General features: G+C 51.6%; 1 protein-coding gene across 5 annotated transcripts in view; it reads right to left on the bottom strand.

Annotated features, from left to right (window-relative positions):
• PKNOX2 (PBX/knotted 1 homeobox 2) overlaps positions 1–22,628 on the bottom strand; it is a 298,217-nt gene that overhangs the window by 61,239 nt on the left and 214,350 nt on the right. For all 5 annotated transcript variants that reach the window (XM_005226807.5, XM_059883037.1, XM_059883036.1 and 2 more), the window contains one exon: positions 9,026–9,165. In XM_005226807.5, the coding sequence (XP_005226864.1) occupies positions 9,026–9,165 (140 nt within the window). The remainder of the gene's footprint in view (positions 1–9,025; positions 9,166–22,628) is intronic.

Here is a 22,628-nt window from a genome sequence, read left to right as displayed (position 1 = left end):
AATGCTGCTCTGAACGTGGTGGGGGGTGGGGTGCAGATATCTTCTCCAGTTAGCGTTTTCATTCCCTTTGGGTCCCCAAAGAGGGATTACTGGATCTTACGGTCACTCTAGTTTTAATTTTTTTGAGGATCCTCCCTACTATTTTCTATAGTGGCTATGCCAATCTACAATCCCAACAACAGTTCACAAGGATTCTCTTTTCTCCAATCCTTACTATTATTAATCCTTGTTATCTCCTGTCTTTTTCATGTTCAGCCCCTTCATTTTAAGGGGAGGAAACTCAGAAGAGAAAAAAAATAGAAGTATCTTTCCCACAGGTAGGCAGCTACAAAGAGGCAACTTCTATCCAAGTCCCCAGAGATTCAACCAGTCCCCAATGAAAAAGCCCTGGGGAAAGGGATGCTTTGGGAAGGGGAACTCTATCCATTTTGCTTTGGTCATTGGTATTGACACACCCATGCACATTTGGTAGCAATTGGTAAGTCGCATTTCATGCGCTTATTGCACTGAAACACCCAATATTTCTTATTATTCCCACTTTACTGATTTGCAAACTGAGGTGCCATGTGGTTAAATAATTACATCATCAGGCTAATAAATGATTGCGTTTAGATTTAAACCTGGGTATCCAAACCCTAAACTTCATGCTTTCTCCCCTCTCCCAGGTACCATTTTTGAACCATTATTAGAATCATTTCATTGTCCTCCCCTTTTTTCTCTACTGCCCTTGAGTCTTGGGTGTTCTGGGGTCACAGAACTGAGCTGCCAGACTTACCCTTTGAGCATTAGGACCTTTGCAGCACAAGGGTGCCTCATCAAATGAGTTCCCAAAAGAGTCTTTTCCCATAGTAATACATCTGTGTGTTGAAGAAGACTTTGACATTTTTATAGATCTTTGATTTTCTCATTTGATGCCTACTCTATGGAGTAGGAAAGCTTATCTGAAGAGGTTAAATGGGTTGCTCAGTGGTAGAGTCAGAACTTAGTCTGAAGTCTTAGTCTTATGTTCTTTTCACTTGACCACAAAATGGTCCAGTGGCTTGGGAAAATCAGAAAGTGGGGCTTAGTTAAAAGAAGGGCTAGGGACTTCCCTGGCAGTCCAGAAGTTAAGAACTCGCCTGCCACGGCAGGGGACAAGGGTTCAAGCCCTGATCCAGGAAGACCCCACATGCTGCACAGCAATTAAGCCTGCATGCCTAGAACCCGTGCTCTGCAATAAGAGAAGCCACGGCCATGAGAAGCATGTGCACCACAGCTAGAGAGCAGCCCCTGCTCACCAAAATTAGAGAAACGCTCACACACAGGAACTTATACCCAGAGCAGCCGAAAATAAATGAATAAATTAATTTTTTAAAAAAAAGGAAGGGTTACACTAGCTTAGTCCATCCCTGCTGAGAAGGCATGGGCCACACGAGCCCTCAAAGCCCCAGCTTGCCGGCTCCCATCCCAGCCCATTTGCACCAGCAGCAGGACCAATGACTGCCATCCTCCGCTAGGAAGGGGGCCTGATCCACTGTCACGACTCACAACTGTGGCCACCATTCACTGGGAGCCTTGCCTGTGCCAAGCACTGTCAGCTGTGAGCGTTGGTTATCTCCTTTAATCCTAACATAACCTTGTGAGAATAAGTCACTGGGATTCGGGGCTCCTGGATCTCTCATCCATGTGCCTGGTCTTGGGGAGTATCTGGACTTCTCAGCTCTACCTAGGCCAGGTGGTGAGCCGTGGAAGCAGCCAGAGCTGCTGCCTCTGAACACACCTGCTCCCGGGGCCAGGCAGCCGGCATCCCAGTGCCTGCCAGCAGCGTGTATGGAGGCTGGGCCCAGGGGCGGGGGCCTTCAAGATGCTGGCAGGAAGGGCAGGGAGCAGGCGATGCCTGGCGCCTGGGGGAGAACTGAGCATGGTTTGACTTTCAGCTGACGGCTCCGGCAGGATCACTCCCCTGACTGTAGTCAACAGCTGAGATGTTTTCTCGGATGCCAGTGAATCCAACTGCTTCCAAAAGCAAGGAGTGTCTGCTAGAGCCCCAGCCCATAAAACCCTGCCTGGAACATCTGCTCCCAGCAACTCGTCCGGAAGCATCTGGTCCTGACTCTTCAGTTTGGAATGGCTGAACTTCTATCCCCCTCCATCCTCAGGCCACCTCGCCCAGCACGTTCCAGGAATGACCCAGCCCTCTGCCAGGGAAGGCACAGGGTTAAGCCCCAGGGTCAACTCCCTGGAGACGAAACACCCTTTGGTCACAGGGTGGAAGAGTTCCCTCAAAGACGCTTCAGCAGGAAGGGCCAGTTCCCAGGGTCCTGGCCAGGCAGCTGCTGAAGAGGTCGGTCACACGGCAGCCAGCCCCCCTGCCCAACCTCAAGCTGCTGGGGGCTCCTCTCATCCCATCCATGGTCCCGGTCCCAGGAGAGGCCTCTTGGCTACCATTTCCCTTGGGCTTCATCTCCCTTGGGAAAGCAGTCCAACACTCCCACACTGCACCATGGGCCAGGGGCCTTGCAGTCAATTCCACAAATACTTTTTGAGCCCGAACCATGTGCCAAGTTTATACTCTAGCTACTTCCTACGCCTATTTTCCTCCCACTCCCTGGACCGATCCATTCTAATTCAGAATCCCTCTTGGAACTTGACACGATGCTTACACATGGCAGAGCTCAATAAATGTTTAACCAAATTGCAGTGCGAACAGCACTCAACTGGGAGCCCTTTCCTATCTTGCTTCTTGCTGTCTCGCCTCTCAGCAGTCACCTTCTAGTCCTACCAACCCCCGTTTCATTTCCTCAAACATCTAATAGCAGCTAATGCCTGCAGTGCACTCTCTAAGTACCAGATTCCTCCCCCAGCACTTTATGGTATTATCTCACCTAATCCTCATGACCAGCCTAATGAGGAGAGGGCACTATTTTCAGTCCCATTTTACACATAAGAAAAGGCCCAGAAAGGTTTAGAGGCCAGTGGTGGAGACAGAATGGAAACCCAGGCAATTGAGGTCCCCAGGCCCTGTTCTGATGCCTGAATTTCACCTCCCCAAACACACAAGATGCCTCATGTACTGAAAGGACCAAGGGGACCGAGCTGGCCCCTCTGTTTAAAACACCCCCATCTCGGGACTTCCCTGGTGGTCCAGCAGTTAAGATTCTGCCTGCCAATGCAGGGGACACAAGTTCAATCCCTGGTCCTGGATGATCCCACATGCCAAGGAGCAACTAAGCCCATGTTCCACAACTATTGAGCCTGCACGCCTAGAGCCCATGCTCCGCAACAAGAGGAACCACTGTGATGAGAAGCCCAAATGCTGAAACTATAGCCCCCACTAGCTGCAACTAGAGAAAGTCCATGCCCAGCAGCAAAGACCCAGCACAGCAAAAATAAATAAATAGTAAAAAAAATGTTTTAAAGAAGTAGCTTCACCATTAAAAAACAAAAAAACCCCACCTTCACTTCATCCCATGCAGCCAACACTGATCTGTGTGTTAGATATCATAACATCATCTCATTTTAGTCTAGCTATGACTATTTCCTTTTTTTATGGTTGAGAAAACAGGCTCAGAGAAACTAACTTGTGCGAGCTGACCAAATTAATTACCACTACATCCATTTCTAGAGCTCATCCTGCCACCCAGAATAGTTGTTCTATGACTTTTGCCCCCCTAACTACAGGACCATCAGGACCAAGCCTGAACTTCAGTGACCTTTCGAGGGACAGTCTCAAGGGAGGGACCTGCCCACTACTCTGTTCTGATCTTTCGCTAAACAAGAGCAGAGTCTAGAGTGATCCAGTCTGCATGTGACAGGACAAATGGATTACAAACAAGGCTTTAGGAATGAGTATTGCTTTCACTGTGCTAGAAGTGGACTTCTTCAGCATGAGCTGTCTAGGGCAAGGTCCCACGTGTGCAGAAACTCTGAGCGTGGTTTACAGAGAGATGAGACCGACAGGAAGAATGACAAACGCTACATGGACAGGCCAAGACTGACGGCTGAGAAGCTAAAGAGGAGGCAGAAGACTGGTTTGATGACAGGTTTCTGGAGCTGCAGCAAAGGAGCTCATTAATGGAGAGACCAGGAAACATTTGGAATCTCCTTGGGGAAAGTGGGAAAGTTTGGGCTTTGCTCAAGCAGATGCTGAGAGCTGGATGGAGCTGGATAGATTCTAGGAAGGAGAAAACTCACTGTGTTGGGGTTGAGGTGAAAGATCACAATTGCAGACACTTAGAAGGCATTCCAGGACTTCCTAGGTGGTGCCAGTGGTAAAGAACCTGCCTGCCAATGTAGGAGACATTAGAGATACAGGTTCCCGCCCTGGGTCTGGAAGATCCCCTGCAGGAGGAAATGGCAACCTACTCCAGTATTCTTGCCTGGAGAAATTCATGGACAGAGGAGCCTGGTGGGCTAAAGTCCACATAATTGCAAAGAGTTGGACACGACTGAAGCGATTTAACACACACACACACAGAAAGCATTCATTCTATGCTAGGTCTTGTTCTAAGGATTAATTTGTTAAGAGAGACCATTTCAGATTTGAAACTGAGGAGTGGACCGGATAGGACCAAGGAGTGCAGAATTGTGGCTAATCCATCCTGTACAATCAGTTATAAAGGAACTGGTAAAACTGGGTACCTGTAACTTGGCTCCTGTGTGGGGTTTGTACCTGAGGCTGGTGGGAGCCATCTGTGTGCTTCTCTTCCCAGCTATGTCATGCAGCATCACACCGTAGCTTGAAAAGGGCCGTGGTGGGTGCAGTCACACCATGGAGATTGACAGACGTCACAGTGAGGGCTCTCCTGGTCCCTCTCCCCCCAGGACCAGTTTGCCAGCACCCCAACCTAGAACCCTGAAATATGTCCAGTCCTTCCTCGCCTGTTTAAGGAATCCACTCAACAGCTCTGATTTAGTACACCCTCGTCCAGGCTGCAAGCTCTAAGGTGCTGTGGAAGGCACTGGGGATAAATCAATGAAAACACACAGACCCTGTCTTCACGGAGGCAACGATCTAGCAGTGGAAACAGAACTAATATTAACACAATCCATTCAGTTTCGAGTAACGCCACAAAGGAGAAATACAGGGCTCTGCAGCCCCCTCAGCCTGCCCACCTGATTCACAACTCAGCTCCCTGGCACTTTTCATGGTGGGACTGCCCCCACCCTTCGCTCACTGTTCCGACCTCTAGCCCAGCACTTCCCATCACTAGCAGGTAACTTCTGCTGTGCCTGGCCGGCCTCTTCCCGGGTCCTCAGACAGAATGTCAGCCTAAGCGGCAGGAACTCAGCCTTCGCAGAATGGTCTTACCAGAGTCCCCCTCCTCCCCACCGCACCTGGCCAGGCCCAGCTCCTGCCACTCTTCTGCTCCCCAGGACATCATGGTTTCCATGGGAACCCACTCACTTCAAAGGGGAACCAAGGAGACTGCAGGGGAGGAGGGACAGTGAAGGCCGGATTAACCTCACCCTCTTGGCCCGTCTCTGTGGTTGCTGGCAAGCCAAGCCCCAGGTTCCCAGCCACCTAACACCGTCCAGCCCACAGCCCACACTGGAGGAGGAGGCGGGGAGGTGTGGTCCAAGCTAAATTTTAACTTCTTGTGAGGCGAAAACCCCAGGGGTGAGGTGGGCCTGGGGAAGGAGATTTTTGAGCTGGGTCCAAACCTGTGGTCCCCACTCCACGGGGCCTCCCCTCCACAGACCCAGGCTCGGCATTGCTCATGGGCCACAAACACAATTACCCACGATGTGCATCTAATCATGGGATCTGCTTGGATTAGACTGCAATCATTAATCTGAGCCCGAGCTCCTGGTTGCCTTGCTGATTAGCCCAGATGATGCTCTGGTATGATCCAATTAAAGACAGGCTCTGCCTCCCCTCTCCCCGGCCACACACACACTACACACACACATATACAGACACAGACACACACACACACACCCAGCTTCCACATCAGAAGGAACCAGTACATTTCATTAACACATCCTCACATACAAATAAAGCGTCAGGGCACTGACAGGCTCCCTCCCTTTCGTGGCACTGTCTCCTGCCGCCCTGAAGACCTGGCCAGGGAGGGGCCTCCCCCACACCTCCATTCTTCTTCGGATCTGGGAGGGGCCTCAGAGGGGGCTCCCAAAAGTCAGAGCCGGGCACTAATCTCCATGGAAAGGGTCTGGTTACATTTATTGACATGAAATGCAGACTCCCTGATGTGCTCTGGAGCGCCGGCTGCCCCAGGCAGGCAAATCTAATTAGAATTACCCGACCCTGCAGGAGGCGGGGCCCCCTCCTCCTCCCTGCCTCACCCCCCAACAAGGGCTGTGGAGAGGGCGACTGGCAGTAATGGGAGAGGTGTGGTTGTGGGAGACAGACACCCTGAGGCCCTGGGACAGGAAGGGCTGCAGAGGAAAGAACCGGGCAAGGATGCTGACGTCTGTCCGCTTGGTCGTCCTGAGAGGCTGGGTGGCAATGTTTGGCTGGTTCTTTGGTGGCATCAGCTCGGGGTTTCTTCTTCACCTTCAGACAGTTGCAGAGATTATTGTGCAAATGCCATGGGCTGTGAGGGGACCTGCCCCACAAAGGTGAGACATGTTGATTGAAAGACCATCTGGGCCTCCATACATCAAGTGACGCCATGATGGACCGTGGGAGGCAGCTCACTTCCTGGCTGGGCCTGGTGGGGCATGACCCTGGGGTCTTGGGAAGGGCTATGGAGCACGTGGGTCCCACTGGTGGGACATAGAGAACTGTCTGCTTTGTGCTAGACATGGAGCCGGGTGCTGACATGGGTTGTCTCATTATTCTTGCTGAACCAGTGATTAGGCTCTATCGTGAAACCAATGCTGAGATGAGTACCAGGAGAAGGGAGGACTCGAGTCTAGGTTTCCAGAAGCTTTTTGTCACACCACTAACTGGGGGTCTTTCTAGACTACGATCGGTGCTCGCTACATGCCCTTGCCCCCTGGAGTCTGGGAAGGGGTCGGGGACCCATCTGCAGTGGGCACATGAATCACCCAGGATCTCGTCAAAGAGCAGAGCAGGAATCCCGAGGTCGAGTGAGGCCTGAGAGTCAGTGTCTCCAAACAGCTCCCAGGGGATGCGATGCTGCCAGTCCGGATCGCACTCGGATCATGTCAATCACTATCTAAATGAGGTGTGATGACTGTACCCCAATGCATTTCAGAGGCCATGTCACTCTCCTGTGCCTGCTTCTGTTCCCCACAAAGGCACAAGCCCACCACATAGTTGAACTTATAGACCCCATGCAGCCTCGTGTCCCCACACCCAGCTACTCTGGCCAGCGGCTGTGCTGGGAACTCACCAGGCTCTCCTCTGCCTGGAAGCCACACCCGCCTCCATTTCTCCTCTTGCTGAGCAGTCTTACTCAGGTTTCAAATCAAGCTTGAATACTGCCTCCCCCTTGAAGCTGTCTCTGTTAAAGCTCTGACTACTCTGTGTTGGTTTCTTGTTCTCGTTTTCAGAGAGTCTGGCAAGAGCCCGCACATTACCTTTATAATTTACCCTCTTTCCCCTGCGCCCAGCACAGCACTAGTAACAGCAAGGACTCAGTGCCAAGGTGGTGGGAGGACAGGAGCACTTACTGGTCTGTGTTGCGGGAGGGGGAGCTGGAATCTTTCTCAGGGTCTCTGATTGGCCCTGTGACACCAGATCCAGGCATTCTTCAGAGCCCAAGGCAGAGGTCTCTATGCACAGGAGCTGGGCCTGGCCTGAGTGTGTGTGTGTCTGGGGGTAGGGGGGTGGTCCTTGGGGGGCAGGCACTGTGTTATCCAGGCCTGGGAAGAACCTCCAGTCATCATGATCTAGGGATCAGGGCCCATTGCTCTGGACTTCCAACTGTTGGATTAGAGGCATTCATTCAGCCCATCTGAGTGCCTACAGGTAGTGCCAAGGATAATTATGATAACAGCTAAAATTACGACCATTACCATAAAGCCTGTCAGGACTGGGGGCAGGGAGTGGGGGTGAGTGAGGAAGGACTCAGTCCTCTGATTCACCCTGGGTGGGCCGGTCCGAGTGTGGGTGGCCTTAGCGCCCACTGCAGGGCTCGCCCAGTGGAGGTTAATGGTGCTGATGCTCATGGCTGTTCGTGCCCACACACAAGTGGATATGCACAAGGGTTTGACCTCAGTACCGACGCCTCCATACTTAGGCATCTTTTCTTAGTGATGTGGGCTCCCCATGGATAAATGATGGCTGAAATCCCTGCCAGGGCCTCATCAGATCTGCCTTCCGAGGACTGCATCTTCACTTCACCCGTGTACACAAGACAGACCAGTAAGTCCCTGAGCCTCACCCACCCTCTGCAACAATCAGGGCCCAGCCCTGGGTGCCAGGGGCTAATGCAGACTAAAACAAGACAAGCAGCCTGCTCCCTGCAAGCAGCCCCTCTCGGGGAGGGTGTCAGAACCTCCACCGTCACGTACAACCTCTACTGCTGAAAACCAAAGTCGACCGTGAATCACAGCGTGGGCCAAGAGGTAGCTGCATTACATCCACCTGGAATGCTTGTTAAAAATTCATGTCCTCTTCCTACAGCTTGACCTACTGATTCAGCATTTCCAAGCATGGAGTCCAGCTATGCGTGTTCTAACAAGCCTCCCAGAGGCTTTCAGGTGGACTCAAGTTCGCTCATGAATGAGTCCTGGACGGTGTGTGTTGGAGTGAGGGTGACAATGGGCACTGGGGCCGGGACAGTCCTGAGGCAGCTCTGAGTGGTGGGCGGGTAGGGGCATTCTGATGCTCATCGGGACTCATCCCCCCAGTTGGGCTGGGGAGGGCCCCTCCTGGGAGACACAGCCCAGGCTGCATTTCCCTCCCTGGATGATTCCAGGAAGCTGGAGCCCACCCTGTGTGGCCAGCTGAGGGCTCTCTGGGGTGATTTCAGGGGGAAGCGGGGAGAGAACAGCCCTGGCTACTGGCTTCCATGAGCCCACCCTCGGGCCTGCACTCTCATCTCTCAGGGCTGGGCTGGGCCTGAGGCTACCTGGGGGCTTCTGAGCGCAGCCCGGCCAGAGTGTCTCCTACCTGTACACAGCGCGCTTGTCAGCCTCCAGCTGGGCCTGGGGGTCAATGGGGGCGGTGGGCACGGGCGTGCTGGCAGCAGCTGAGGGCGTGGAGATGTGGACAGCCTGGGCCTTAGAGGGGGCTTGAGCGGTCGCCGTCATCTGCAGAGACAAGGGAGAGGAGGTGTGGGTTAGTGGGCCAGGACTGCTGGTTCCCCGACTGGAATCGTGAGGTCTACATCGTCCCGTGTTGTGTGTGTGGATAAGAGAAAAGGTACAGAGAAATGCGAGTGTATAATGAGCACCCATATGTACATGTGTTACAAGTGGGCAGAGAGCAGGCGTTTCTTCAAAGCAGAAAGTTCTGGAGAACAGTTTAGGACCATCCAAAGCCAAGTGATGCTGAAGTGAGCTCACTTTAAAAGCCATAGTTCTTAATGCAAATTAAGGTGGTGGCCTCTGCCCAGAAGCTGGGGGAAAAAAAAAACCCGAATGATGAGCCCTTTAAATTTTGCTTACGAGTCACTTGGGCTGTGCCGAGCAGTGCTGCGTTTGATTCTGTGACTTTGGAGGGCAGGAAAAAATTAGCTGAGTCAGTTCTCAGTTGGGCAAAGATTTATTCCATTTAACGTAAGCCAGAGGTAACTGTTTTAATGGTTTTGATGGATAACTGAGTGTTCTGCAAATTTTGGTTTACCTGGGCACTTGAAGATAAGCGGGTTTTAGTGGACAATGAGCAGATTTCTGTTCTCAAGTCTAACAAATATTTGGAGTAGTCATTTTCCTCCTCTGTTACATGCCTTGGAAGGTGTCCCAAGTTTACATCAATCAGAGCACCTTTTAAAAATATATTGGACTTTCTGTATAAGATTTCATTTGACAAAATGATTAAATGGCTTTAAAATTTTTGGCAACAACCATCATTACAGAACTTAATGCTTTTATATTTTATTTTCTTTGATTAAATGGATCCCTGAAACATCATATGTGGTGATAAGCCTCAACTGTTGCCTTCCTCCAGCCTGTCCACAGCACCTCACAGCTCTCATCCCCTCTGCTCTTGGGACTTGACATCCTTGTCTGCCTCTCGAGATAACACCTTGTTCACTCCTTCATCCCCAGCATGCGGATGGCACAGAGTGAATGCTTGGTATCTCTTGAGAAGATGAATGAGGGACTAACGAGTGAACACACCTTGAGAGAATTATGTTTTCCAGCTGGAAAGTTCGTCTTATGATCTAGGTCCCTGCTTCCTAGAAGAAAGAGTATGGTATTTCCACAAATACGTAACTGGTGGTGCCAGTGGCCCCCAAACGCTTGCTGTCTCAGTTTCTTCATTAGATCTGTCAGATGCCACATCTTCAGAGTGAAATAGAGTCCCTCTGCCCCTTGCTCTCCCCCTTGCTCTGCCTCATTTCACAGCCCTTATCGTGACCATGTATTTCACAACCCTTGGACTAGACACTACACTACTTGCTATTTTCTCTCCCACCTCCAACTCAAATTTAAGCTCAAAGACAGCTGATTAACAGTTGTGTTTGCAGGGCCTAGAATAGCCTGGCACTAGTTGATGTTCAACAAATATTTATTGAATGAATGAGTGACTGATGGTAAATAAAATTGAGACTATAAAAGAAATATACTGTCTCCTCATCATTTTTTGTTAGGTAGAGATATTCTTGTCTCTGTTGGCTGAGCTGGGGGAACTTTCTCAAACTTAACAGGCTAGACAGAACATCACGATACCTTGAGGCCAGCAAGGTACCACACTTGACTCCTACTGTCTCCTGTTAATAGCTTTTTGACTTACAGCAAATCCCTCAGCTTTCCTAAGCTCCTACTTTCTCATCTGTAGGCAAACTGGTGTCCTTTTAGGATTCACGGGTATTAGGGCAGCAGTCTATGGGGCCACAAACTGTCGGACCCAACTGGGTGATTGAGCATGCACAATAAGGGAGAAAGTAGAAACAATCACTGTTCTAATCTTCAAAATACAGAAATAAGGTGCAATCAGGAAAACTAAATACTTCTAAATTTCACATTGACTTGGACCGGTTTTTTTTTTTTTTTTCACTCACTAATGCAACTGATTATTTTCCCAATACTTTTTGAGTTCCCACTGGGTACTTAGGCACTGGGGTGACTAGGATGAATGCCTGCTACAATAGTGCCCACTTTCTGGGTTTAACACGCTAAAGAGCAGGAGAATGTAGTAGACAGAGATGCCGTAAATGACCTCCTGTGATTTCCTCATGGAAAACTTGGACACATGGCCCGGTGGACAACTGTGTGGATTATTAGGACCCAACACCCAACGGATGGCAATGAAAGGAGAGATGTCAGTAGGAGAAAGCCTTCTGGGAGATGCTACATTCTTTCTCCTCGACCCTCTTCCTCGATATTTTAATCAGTGACTCAGAAAAGTTCTGAAAAAACGCTTGACAAATTTATGGGTGACATGAAACCTGGATCCAAATGATCTTTACGGATTTTGGCAATGTGCTAATTCTAATAAGATTAATTCTCATCTAATAAGTTGGAATTTAAACTTCTAACACTTTGGCCAGAAAAAAAAAGGTCGATAATATAAGTACAGAACGGGAGATGTGGTTTAGCACCATGTTTCAGTTGACAGCAGGCTCAGTCTGTCCAAAGTGTAACGTTGTCTGTCAAACAAACCTCTATACTGATGCTCTGTGAGGATCCACGAGCAGAGGCGTGGCTCATGCAGAGCTTTCAACCCCACGCACTAAGCTGAGACGTGGCAGAAGGTACACTCAGAGGAGAGTGGGCCAGGCTGCTGAAGGGATTCCAAAGAACATTTGCAGGGATCTGCAATAATACTAAGACGTAGAAGGCAATGGCACCCCACTCCAGTACTCTTGCCTGGAAAATCCCATGGATGGAGGAGCCTGGTAGGCTGCAGTCCATGGGGTCGCTGAGAGTCGGACATGACTGAGCGACTTCCCTTTCACTTTTCACTTTCATGCATTGGAGAAGGAAATGGCAACCAACTCCAGTGTTTTTGCTTGGAGAATCCCAGGGACGGGGGAGCCTGGTGGGCTGCCATCTATGGGGTCGCACAGAGTCGGACACGACTGAAGTGACTTAGCAGCAGAAGCAATACTAAGAAAGATCTGGGGGATGGGTGGGAGATGGAGGGACATGCGAGCCCCCTTTGAACCACTGAACCCGGGGTTAGATTGTGCAAGTTCTGTACTGTGGACTCCAAAGTGTCAAACTGCAACCGACACATCAAACCTGCAACACATAAAGCACATTTGGGTTCGACCCACATAGTAAGTTTCCAAGCCTCTGAGCTCTCCAAGGCTGGGATGCACTGCCTCCAGGAAGTTGTTTCCACTGGCACAGGGGCCAAGCAGAGACTCACCCGGAGATGGTGGAAGCTCCCTAGCTGGATGTGTTGGCTTAGGTGGTATCTGAAAAAGCACCTTCTTTTAAAAAAAATTTATGTATTTATTTTTGGCTGCAACGGGGCCAGCTGTGAGAGGGCTTTCTCTAGTCGCAGCTCCAGGGGCTACTCTCTAGCTGTGCGAACACTTCTCACTGCGGTGGCTTTTCTTGTTGCAGAGCACGGGCTCTAGACTGTGGATTCAGTAGCTGTGGTGCGCGGGCTTTCTGTAGTTACGGCACACGGGCTGATTTGCCGCATGGCACGTGGGATCTTCTCAGACCAGGGACTGAACCCGTGTCCCCTGCATTGGCAGGTGGATTCTCAACCACTGAACCACCAGGGAAGTCCCAAAACCCCTTCTATTAATAGCAGTGACAGGCCATGAGAATGCTTACACCATCACTACCCACCCCAAGCGATGGCACATGGCTCCCATTAGATGACATCCGGTGTGTAAAAGTGCTTTGAAACCCTAAAGTTTTGCCCACAGGGAGGGTGGTTGTAGTTATCAAACACAAGATTTCCAGAACATGTATCTTGCCAAAAGCAAAGCACAGCTATGTGCACAGCTCATTCAAGAGTAAAATACACGTGGGCTGGTGTGCTCTGCTGGGCTCAGTCCTCTAAAGGCGAATTTCCTGTGTCCTTGAAGGAATCTACAAGGGGCTTCTTCTATGCAGATGAGCTTCTAGGAGCAGGAGGGCTGAGGGGAGGGGCTTGTTTTCCTCTGACCTCCCATTTCTAGGCAGGACTTCAGGGAAAGATGGGGCAGAAGGGCCTTCTGGGGTCTAGAAGAAAGCGTAAATCAAAAGCAGTCATTGCCAGCATCCCAAGAGGCTCTAGTTGAGAGGCTGTTGTTGGGGTTCAGAGAGCCGGGGAGCTGGTCTGAGGAGGACAATGATTCAGATTTATTTAACTCCTGGGGGTTAATTCAGCAAACTTGGCATTTCCTCCAGGTTTGGAGAATGAGTGTTTATCTCCAAATAGATTTCTTTATCTAGCCAGAGACACCCATTTCTCAAGAACTAGAGCGCAGAGGGAGAGGCCCACAGCTGTCCCAGGGCCCGGGGGCAGGGGGAAGAGGGTGTTGGGTGGTGAGATTTTGGCAGGAGGTTCTGGCCCTACAACAGAGAAGCTGTTGGGAAAGATTGCATGGATGGAGGGCAGAGATCCCTTGCTCTGGTCAATGAAGGCCAAATGATAATTTTTCGGGAATTTTGCAAGTTTGATAATCACATTAACAGCTTGAGAGTGGCCATGGTGGGAGCAATCACACCATGGAAACTGACAAATGTTGCAAATCAAATCCTTTCCCAAACCCCACCCTGACAGCTGGTTGTTAAATATTTACAAGCACACCCCTAACATCAGAGTTTCTCTCCAGGTAACGTTCTCTTGTTCTCCTCAATCTGTAGTGAAGAGACTACACTCTCTGAGGCCACTTGCTGTGTCTCCAGCTGGTCCCAAAAGCGGCCACTCCAGACTAGGAACCCTTCTCCAAGGAGAGCCCTGGACATCCTCCCCAGACAGGCTGTGAGCCTTGATTAAGAAAGTAGGGGACTTCCCTGGTGGTTCGGGGGTTAAGAATCCGCCTTCCGATGTAGGGGATGCGGGTTCCATCCCTGGTTGGGGAACTGAGATTCCCACGTGCCACGGGGCAACCAAGGCCATGGCCACAAATACTGAGCCTGCAAGCCGCAGTGAAAGGTCCCGCGCCCTCCAACTAAGACCTGACACAGCCACATAAAAAAATATTAAAAAGAACAAGAAAAAACTGGATACAAAGAGTGGATAGGGACAGGTGACAGCATTCCCCAGAGGCCTGCCCGAGGTGAGCTGCACTGCCGGGTCCAGAACCTACACAGGCTTCTAAAGTCCCCATCGCCTCTCCTAGCATGGGGTCCTTGCATCCCACAGATGCTCTAACCCACTGGACTCTCCGCTATCAATCAGCTCTGATCCAGCCCTGCATTAAGCCTGGAGCTAAAGGTCCCTGCCCAGATTCTCCATTTGTGACATGGTGAGATGAAAGTTCCTGATGCCCCAGCCCCAATCCTAAAACACCAAGGGAAGAGTTGGGGGGTGTACGCTGTGTGTGTAGGAAGGCAGGAAGGCAGAATCTGGAGGGGCTTAGAGATCCATCCCCTCAACAGTCTAGTCTGCCATGAGAACAAGCAGAGGACGCTGGCATGGCTTACGAGGTGCTTGCTGATACTGGATTAGACAGGTTCACCCGGGTACCTCCCACATGTGCTTTCTGCAAACCCTGGGCCTCCAAGGTCTGCACCCCCCACCACGACTCAGCCCAGACAGCACTCCTGAGGGAACACCCCCTCATCTGACATGGCAAGGTGGGGCTGCCCATCCCCAGGGCCTGCCGGCCAGGTCAGGGAAGCCTTGTGTTTTGAGAACATGGGGGCCTACACAGGCCCAACCACTAGGGGCCGCTGAGGCTCCAGGAGGGCTGGTCTGCTCTGGGGGGCGGTAGAGCCAGATCTGGCTTCCCCAGTGGCTCAGCAGTAAAGAACTCTTGTGCAACGCAGGAGACTTGCAGGAGACCAGGGTTTGATCCCTGGGTTGGGAATATCCCCTGGAGAAGGAAATGGCAACTCACTCCAGTATTCTTACCTGGAAATCCCCATGGACAGAGGAGCTTGGCAGGCTACAGAACACAGGGTCGAAAAGGGTCAGACACGACTGAGTGACTAAAAACGAACAAAAGGCCAGATCTGGTTTCCTGTAACCTAGATGGAGTCCAAGGACCTGGAGGTCAGGGCTTGAAGCCATTTAGTAAATATCAGGTTTGGCCTGAGCAGTGGGGAGGCAGAGAGGGTACAATGGATGGTTTTGAGGGGAGGGCACAGTCCAGGGTGCTCAGGCCTGGACCTGCTCACTGATCCAGCCTCATCTCAGGTACAGCACCCCTCTCCCACCCCGCCCCCCAGCAGACCCTCCTGGGTGGGGGTGCCCAGACACGCCCCATGATTGACATCTTCACGCCCCCGCCCCCACGGCTGCCTCAGCAGAAAGGGTCCAGGTTTCCCCGCCTGGTGTCACCCGCCCCACACCGGTCACCCCGGCATGCCATCGATGCTGTGGTCACTCTGTCTGAGACACTAGGGCTACAACAGTGAATAGAACAGACATGTTCGCTGCCCTCCAGGATCCCCCCCGACCACGTGTGAACACACGTCTCTTTCAAGACTCAGCTGGAGGGAGTGTCAGCCCTCCCGGGAAGCCTGTCCCAATTCTCCACGCCCCTGTCTAGGTGGAGAAGGAAATGGCAACCCACTCCAGTATTCTCGCCTGGAAAATCCCATGGACAGAGGAGCCTGGTGGGCTCCAGTCCATGGGGTTGAAGAGAGTCAGACACGACTGAGCAGCTAAGCCCTGACCAGGTAGCCCCGCTCCCTGCCTCCTCTGCACGTGTGGTGATGGACCTTAAACCCTGTAGCACTTCGGGTCCTCTTCTATCCATCTCCCCGAGTGGACTGGAGTCCAGCTCCCATCACCAGCCCTGGCTCCCATGGGCTCCAGGCCTGTCTGTGGAATGGCTGAATGACTGACTGAATGAGGATACGAGAGCATGCATACTCAGTCATGTCCAACTCTTTTGTGACCCCATGGACTGTAGCCCACTGTCCTTGGAATTTCCCAGGCAAGAATACTGGAGTATTCTTGTAGATTCTTGAAGGATCCTCCCACTGATCTTCCTGACCCAGGGATTGAACCTGCATCTCCTGCATTGCAGGCAGATTCTTTACCAGTGAGCCACCAGGGAAGCCCAGGAAATGAGAGAGTGGCATGTTGAAAGGGTTAGGGATCCAAAACCAGGAGGAGTCAAGCATGGTTCCTCCAAATATGCCCCAACCCAGTCAGCTCAAGGAAAGGAAGGGCTGGAGGAGAGGAGGGTAGTCCATTTGGCTCAAAGGGGTTCCTGCAACAGCAGGCCTGGCGCATCTGCCTTCTGATTCCAGGACCAACCAGATAGAACAAGCCATGCAAAGAAGTTACTTTGTGGTGCAAAATGGAGGTCTTCAGCAATTAATTAATTTTAAAAGGGTTTGTAGGCAGTGGCTTACAGAATGAAACTTGAAAGTGTTTGCTACCCTGCCTGCACTGCTGGGGTGACTGACCATACACCTAAAGGGAGGAAGACCATGGACTGTGATCCAACTCTTTCACTTCCCAGCTTCACGCACTTTCACGGGCGCTGTCTTCTCCCCATCTTTCCCTCCATCCCTGGAGGACCCTTTGCTTGTATAATAGTCCCACAACAGTGAATTCAATTAGGCCCTTGAGGGTATGCGTATATGTGTGTGTGTGTGTGAGGGAGTGTGTTTACAGCTAGAGACACATACTTGATATCCCTACTGTGTTCCCAATAAAAAGGAGAGTAATTAAAGTTCAATCCAGTCTTGTCTACTGGAGACATACAGAAGATCAAGAGAAAAAAAAAAAAATCAATGTCAGGGTCATGGCTGAAAGAAAGCTGGAAAACACCATGGTACCCTTCACATCCACACTCTCAGCCGCCCTGTGAAGCAAGGAGGGCAGAAGTTATTCCCATTTTACTGACGCAGAAGGGCTCCCAATAAGCCATAAGCTCCATTAGGGCAGGGACATGTGTCCCTGGCACATGGCACAGGTTTGCAAGACCCATGGAAAGCCCCTTGTATTTATTAACTGGTTGAGTGAATGAAAGAGATAATATTGAAACTTCTTGTCCAACTTTGTATAATTCGTCAGCATTGGAGTGGGACAGGCTTAGGATTCTGAATTCCTGTTTTACCACGTTGACTTGAGTCAGCTCGCTCTTCTTCCTCCAGACCGCAAACTCCAAGGACAGCATACACCTCAGGGCTGTGCTCACCCACCCCCATCCCACCCTGCTCCGCAGATATCCGAGCTCCTAGAAGATCAACTGGAAAAGGGGGTGGGGAGGAAGGCAGGTTCCAGCTCCCTAGGCCCGCTGCTGACGGATCACCTGTTGCCTGATTTATTTTAAGCTTTGTGTACTTCGGCCATCAGCTATTTTTGTCACTGTTTAGAATGCTCATCCTGCTTGCAGGCAAGAGGATAGACAATAAAATATCTGAGTTTTTTTTTGTAAATACAAGAATTCGAGTAGGAAGTTCGTCAAATAAAAACCCTAGGCAAGGCCATGAGAGCACGGGTGTCTTCTAGCAAAATCCTGTGGCTAGGCCACTGTCTCCTAAGCGAGGCTTAAGGCCCCATGGTCAGACCTGAAGGCTGTTTTCGCCTTTGCCACAGTGAAGAATCCAGGCCTGGAGTGAGCTGGAGTTCAGGAGCATGTCCTGTTGAAAGACATGGGTGACCCAAGCAGGCCACGGAGAGAGGTCACTGTGCACAGTGAGAAGAAAGGCCCGGCAGAAAATAAAAAAGAAAGAGAAGAGTCCGTTTTGATGAGTCAAAGCGAGGGAAGGCAGGTCACCCATATGGTCCCTCTGGTGCTGGCCCCAGGGGCAGAGGGAGCCGTCAATCACAGACACAGAAGAGGCTTTCAAAGCTGTGGAATTAACTCTAAAGCTGCAGAGTGCCTCACCAGCAGCTGAGCAGAAGGTCCTGCATGGCAGGGGGCTCCTACCCGTAAAGAGATGAGAGGAATGTAAAGTGTGAAAACAACTGAACCCGCTTCTGCCTGGCCCAGCTGCATGGCCTGGATGGAGGAGGGCATTCACAGCCAGGGGCCCTGACTACTTCCCATCCCCCTCCACCTAATGAAGCCAGCGTGGGGATCCTAATGACTGATCAAAGCCCTTCCAGCTCCCCCAGGTATCTGCTCAGGCCTCTGCTCAGAGAGGGCACGATGCCTGGACAGGGAGGGAAAGAAGTTACTCAGAGGGCAAGAGAGACAGGTCTGGTCTCCCCCGACATGGCTGGCCCAGCCTTAGCCTTGCCGGTGCCGCATGGGGGTGGGTAGCATCATCTGGACCCCTCATCTCCCAGCACGGCATCTGAACACCATTCTCCTGGCTCTGAGGGTGGCAGGAGGATGGAGGGGGTGGGGGGTGGGGAGGAGTCCCAAGCAAGGGTTTGACTCCCTTCTGAAGTGAGCTTCCCATCTGGGTCCTGAGCTGAGAGTTCTGACTTTGTCTGTCTTGCCTGCCTCTGGTCAATAATGAGGCTGCATCCTTGGTGAATTGCCAGAACCCTTTCAATACCCCCTATCATGATGTCACACTATGCAAGCACCTAGCTACCTGCAGAGCAATTGGCTCCTAATCCAAACTGCAAGAGTGCCCCCATCCATTGCCACTGTGCCTAGTGGGTCAGACTGGCCACCAGGATTTCTGCTTTCTACTCAAATGCTCACACAGCCGACATGCTGGGGACACGCAGAGGAGTACTAAACGCTGAATACACACACACAAATAGACCAGATAAAATATTTGTCTTGCCTATAAGCCAAGGGCAAAGGTATTTGTGGAACAGTAGGTATGTGTCTGTGTTTGAGGAAGGGCGGGGGGAGGTTACTGGCAGCAGGAGTTTGGGACGAGGGGGTTAGAGTGAGGGGTGGGGAAGCCGCTGCCTCCCCAGTAAAGCTGTCAGTTTCCTAAAATTGCTGGTGGAGCCACAGAGCGAGAACTCTGGTGGGTGGGTGGTGTTGCCCACGGGGTGTTATAGGAAACGGGAGAACTTGAATGACACTTCAGAGGTGGAAAGAATGCATGGTTAGACGGTATGTACCTGGATGGATGAGAGAGAGGCTGTGTTACCAGGAAAATTCTGGGAGGGAGACTGGAGTGGCGCTTGCTGGGAGAGGGGAGTAACAGCAGAGAACATGACTTTGAGGCTCCCTTAGGGATCCGTGGGGGTGCTGGGGCAGCGGGAGGAGGGGCTGGGAAAGTCCAGGTGACAGATGGGCAGGCAGAGGCAGAGATGCCAAAGGATGAAGAGTGATGTAGGCGCCGAATGGAGGGACCACAGGCCTTGTTCGCATCCAGGTCTCTCTGGAGACAATGTCCTCATTAAACAATTATTGGAGAATTCCACAGTCCTGTGACTTGCCCTACCTCTCCGAGCATAAAGTGAGAATCTGCATCCAGGACTCAGGTGTCATCACGCCAGAACTGAGGTACTGGAGGTGGACAGCAGAGGGCGCTGTGGCCCTGACAGAATTCAACAGGGAGCCACAGGAAGGAGGAAGCAGGCCACAGGAAGGGTCCCAGTGGGTTGTTGCTTTCGTACTCTCTAAACTTACGATCTGTCTTCAGTGCACAATGAACACAGAGGGACGTTCTTACGAGTAATCACGGAGTTTTCCAGGATGGACGGGAACAGAACTGAGGGGACCGGAGGCTGCTTAACTGTTATACCACTTGGTTTGTGCCCAAATAGCATAGAACCATAACCACGAACATTTCTGGACTAAAATGGGAAGAAGAAGAAAAAAAAAAAACCCTCCCTCATTTTTAATAACTTTATTCCCCAAACTTCAAAAATGAAATTGCCAAGTTAAGAATTTGCCTTGAAAAAATTTTTCTTCCTAATTTATTATAAAGAAGGTCCGGGGCTTGGGAATTTTTTAATGCAGATTCCTAATTTTCCAAAGCGAGATTCTCCTGTGCATTTGAATAGATTATGCTCGGAATTGCTAGCCCTTAGCACAACGGGAACATTATTAAAACGACTGCATGGGTCTCAGAGGACGGGTCCTGCTTTCTCGCTTCCTTTTTCATTTTGGGGACTTTGTAGCAAAAACTGTCCATTTCTGCCCATGGAAGAAACTGGGTTTCTGAAGAGGTGATAAAGAGATGCACTCAGCGGTCTAGGCCTTGAGGAGACAAGTCATATCGGGTCCAAAGGTAATGAGATTAGACCTGAAGGAATGGAGAAGTGTGGGACCCTTTCCAGACAGCCCTGTTCCAGAAGTGATACCCTGTGGGCCTGGCCCACACTATTGGGCTGGGCTTTCCTGAGGACATGGAGTGTCAGAAAGCAGCTGGTTTGCCAGGATGATGAGCATGATGAGGGCAATGGAGCAGGCTTCTCCTGGGAAGCAGGGCTCCGCCCCTGATTGCTCAAAGGGAAGAAGGCAGGAGGACCAGAGAAAGTTCCCCATGCTTGAAAATCCAACACGGAAGACATGCTCACATGCAGCCACTCAGAGAAGCCCTGAAGAGTGGGGAGAAGGGCCCCCCGAAAGCCAACTGGCCTCAAAGTCTAGCACTCTGGGGAGAGCAGCCCTTCTCTGTGAGTCAGAGACTCTGCCTGCAGTCTTCATCCACCTCCTCTATCCCACCCATTCCATCCATGCCCTAAGTTCTCCCTGTGATTGCTCATCCTGGTCAGTTTCCTTGGGAACCAGTTTGGCTCAGGGAGGACCCATGGGAATCTAGCCACAGCCTAGTGGCCTAGCCAAGGCCATAAAGACCCCAGGCCTTGGCCTGGTCACTTTACCATGGACACTGAGACTTCATCCCTGGACTTCTGTGGTTACAAGGAGATATGTGGCTTTGCCATGGAAAATTATTCCTCTGCTATAAATGTGAGTATTTTCGATGGCGAGGTTCCAGTGGCTGCTGGAGAAGAGAGCCTTAGGACAGCCCCCTCATTGGGTTTCTGCTCTGAGGCCTCAGCTGGGGGCTGGAGCCTCCCTTCCCTCCCTAAAAGGCTACAGCAGCTTGGTGGTGGCTTCTGGAGGTGGGGGGCTGAGCACCATCAGGCTGCAGCCCCACCTCCCCCACCTCCCTCACCTCCCTCAGCACCTGGGATGGACGACTTCTCAGCTGTACCCTCCTCACTCCACCGGGACCAGCATTCCTGAACAACACAGGTCTTTGCTACAGCTCTCCTACTATTCCCCCACCAAACCCAAACTTCTCCCAGCTGCCTGGGAAGGCAAAACAGGGGGTGCGGCTGGAAGCAGGGAGGCAGCTGGGCCAATCTGGTGCTCCCTGACCTCTCGGCCCAACTCTGGTCTGTCCCTGAGCCTTGGGGATGGGGATGGGAGCCCTGGCGCCCACCACCTGCTAAACACAAGCAGTGTCCTGACTGTCATTCCCGGATCCCACTGTGGAACTTAAGAGAGCATCATCCAGCTACAAAAGAAATGGAGCTGATGTTCCTGCCTCTTCATTAATACCCTCAGGTATCAGTACCCATTAGTACCCGACACGGCCTGAGCAGACGGGGGGTGGTTCTGGTCTATGGAGGAAGGATGGTGCCTCTCCCCTGTAAGGTCCTTATGTTCCCAGGTCTCCACTGTTTCAGGCCTCCTTCTATGCTTGGTTCTGACCACAGAGGGAAAGGCCCTGACACAGCTGCACACCTGGAGGCTTTCAAACAGGGGGACCATGCAAATGCCAAGCCCAGCCCACAGTCGTTCATGGGAAGCTACTGACATGAGCAGAGGTTCTGCTGAAGCCAAGGTCAGGGCAGGGTGAGCCTGGGAAGGAGCACAGAGTTGACGAGCAGGAGCAGGGATGGGGATGAAAGGACGTGCACTCGGAAGTCAGCGCTTCCAGACTTAAAAGGGGAGGAGTCAGGGGTGGTCCATGTGCTGGACCAAGTGGTCATTTTGTCGGGGGGATGACAGGGTGGACAGGGCAGCCCCACAGGCTCACACTAGGCTGGGGTGGCAGGGCCGTGGGACAAAAGGCGATGCCCCCTGTACCTGCATCTCTGCATCCTGTCCACGTGGCACAGATATCCCCTGTGGTCAGGAGAAGGGCTGTGTCTGAAATGCTAACGAGTGAGGGATGGCAGCGCAGGGCAAAGACCAGCGATCAAGACAGAATGGGAATGACGGCCTGGCACACAGTAGGGGCTCGCTGCACTTTCATGAAATGAAAGAAGGAATTCAGTTCAGTTCTAGCTGGCTGCATTTCACATTACAGGGACTCGATCAGTAATAATTGAGAAAACAGGAGAGTGTGAAGGTGGAGCCTCCTGTGAACACATAGCCTCAGGAACTCTGAGTCTCAAAGAACCCAGCATGGAGGGGAGGCACACACAGGGGACCAGATCAGAAGTGATTGGTCTCAAGGACTTGGGGAGCCCGAACCACAGAAGTTGGGCCGGGTATCCGGAGGATAGGGAGGAGAGAACAGGAATACAGGGCGAGGCCGATGCCTCCTGCAGGAGGTGCAACTGGGCTGGGCGTCTCAGAAGGACTTAGGGCTGCCGTGTCCGAGCTGTGGTTAATGGAGACTGGGAATCAGAGGAAAGGATAGGAGGGTGTAGA

Source organism: Bos taurus, chromosome 29, assembly GCF_002263795.3.
Source record: "Bos taurus isolate L1 Dominette 01449 registration number 42190680 breed Hereford chromosome 29, ARS-UCD2.0, whole genome shotgun sequence".
NCBI lineage: Eukaryota > Metazoa > Chordata > Mammalia > Artiodactyla > Bovidae > Bos > Bos taurus.
This window is presented reverse-complemented; position numbering and strand designations above follow the sequence as displayed.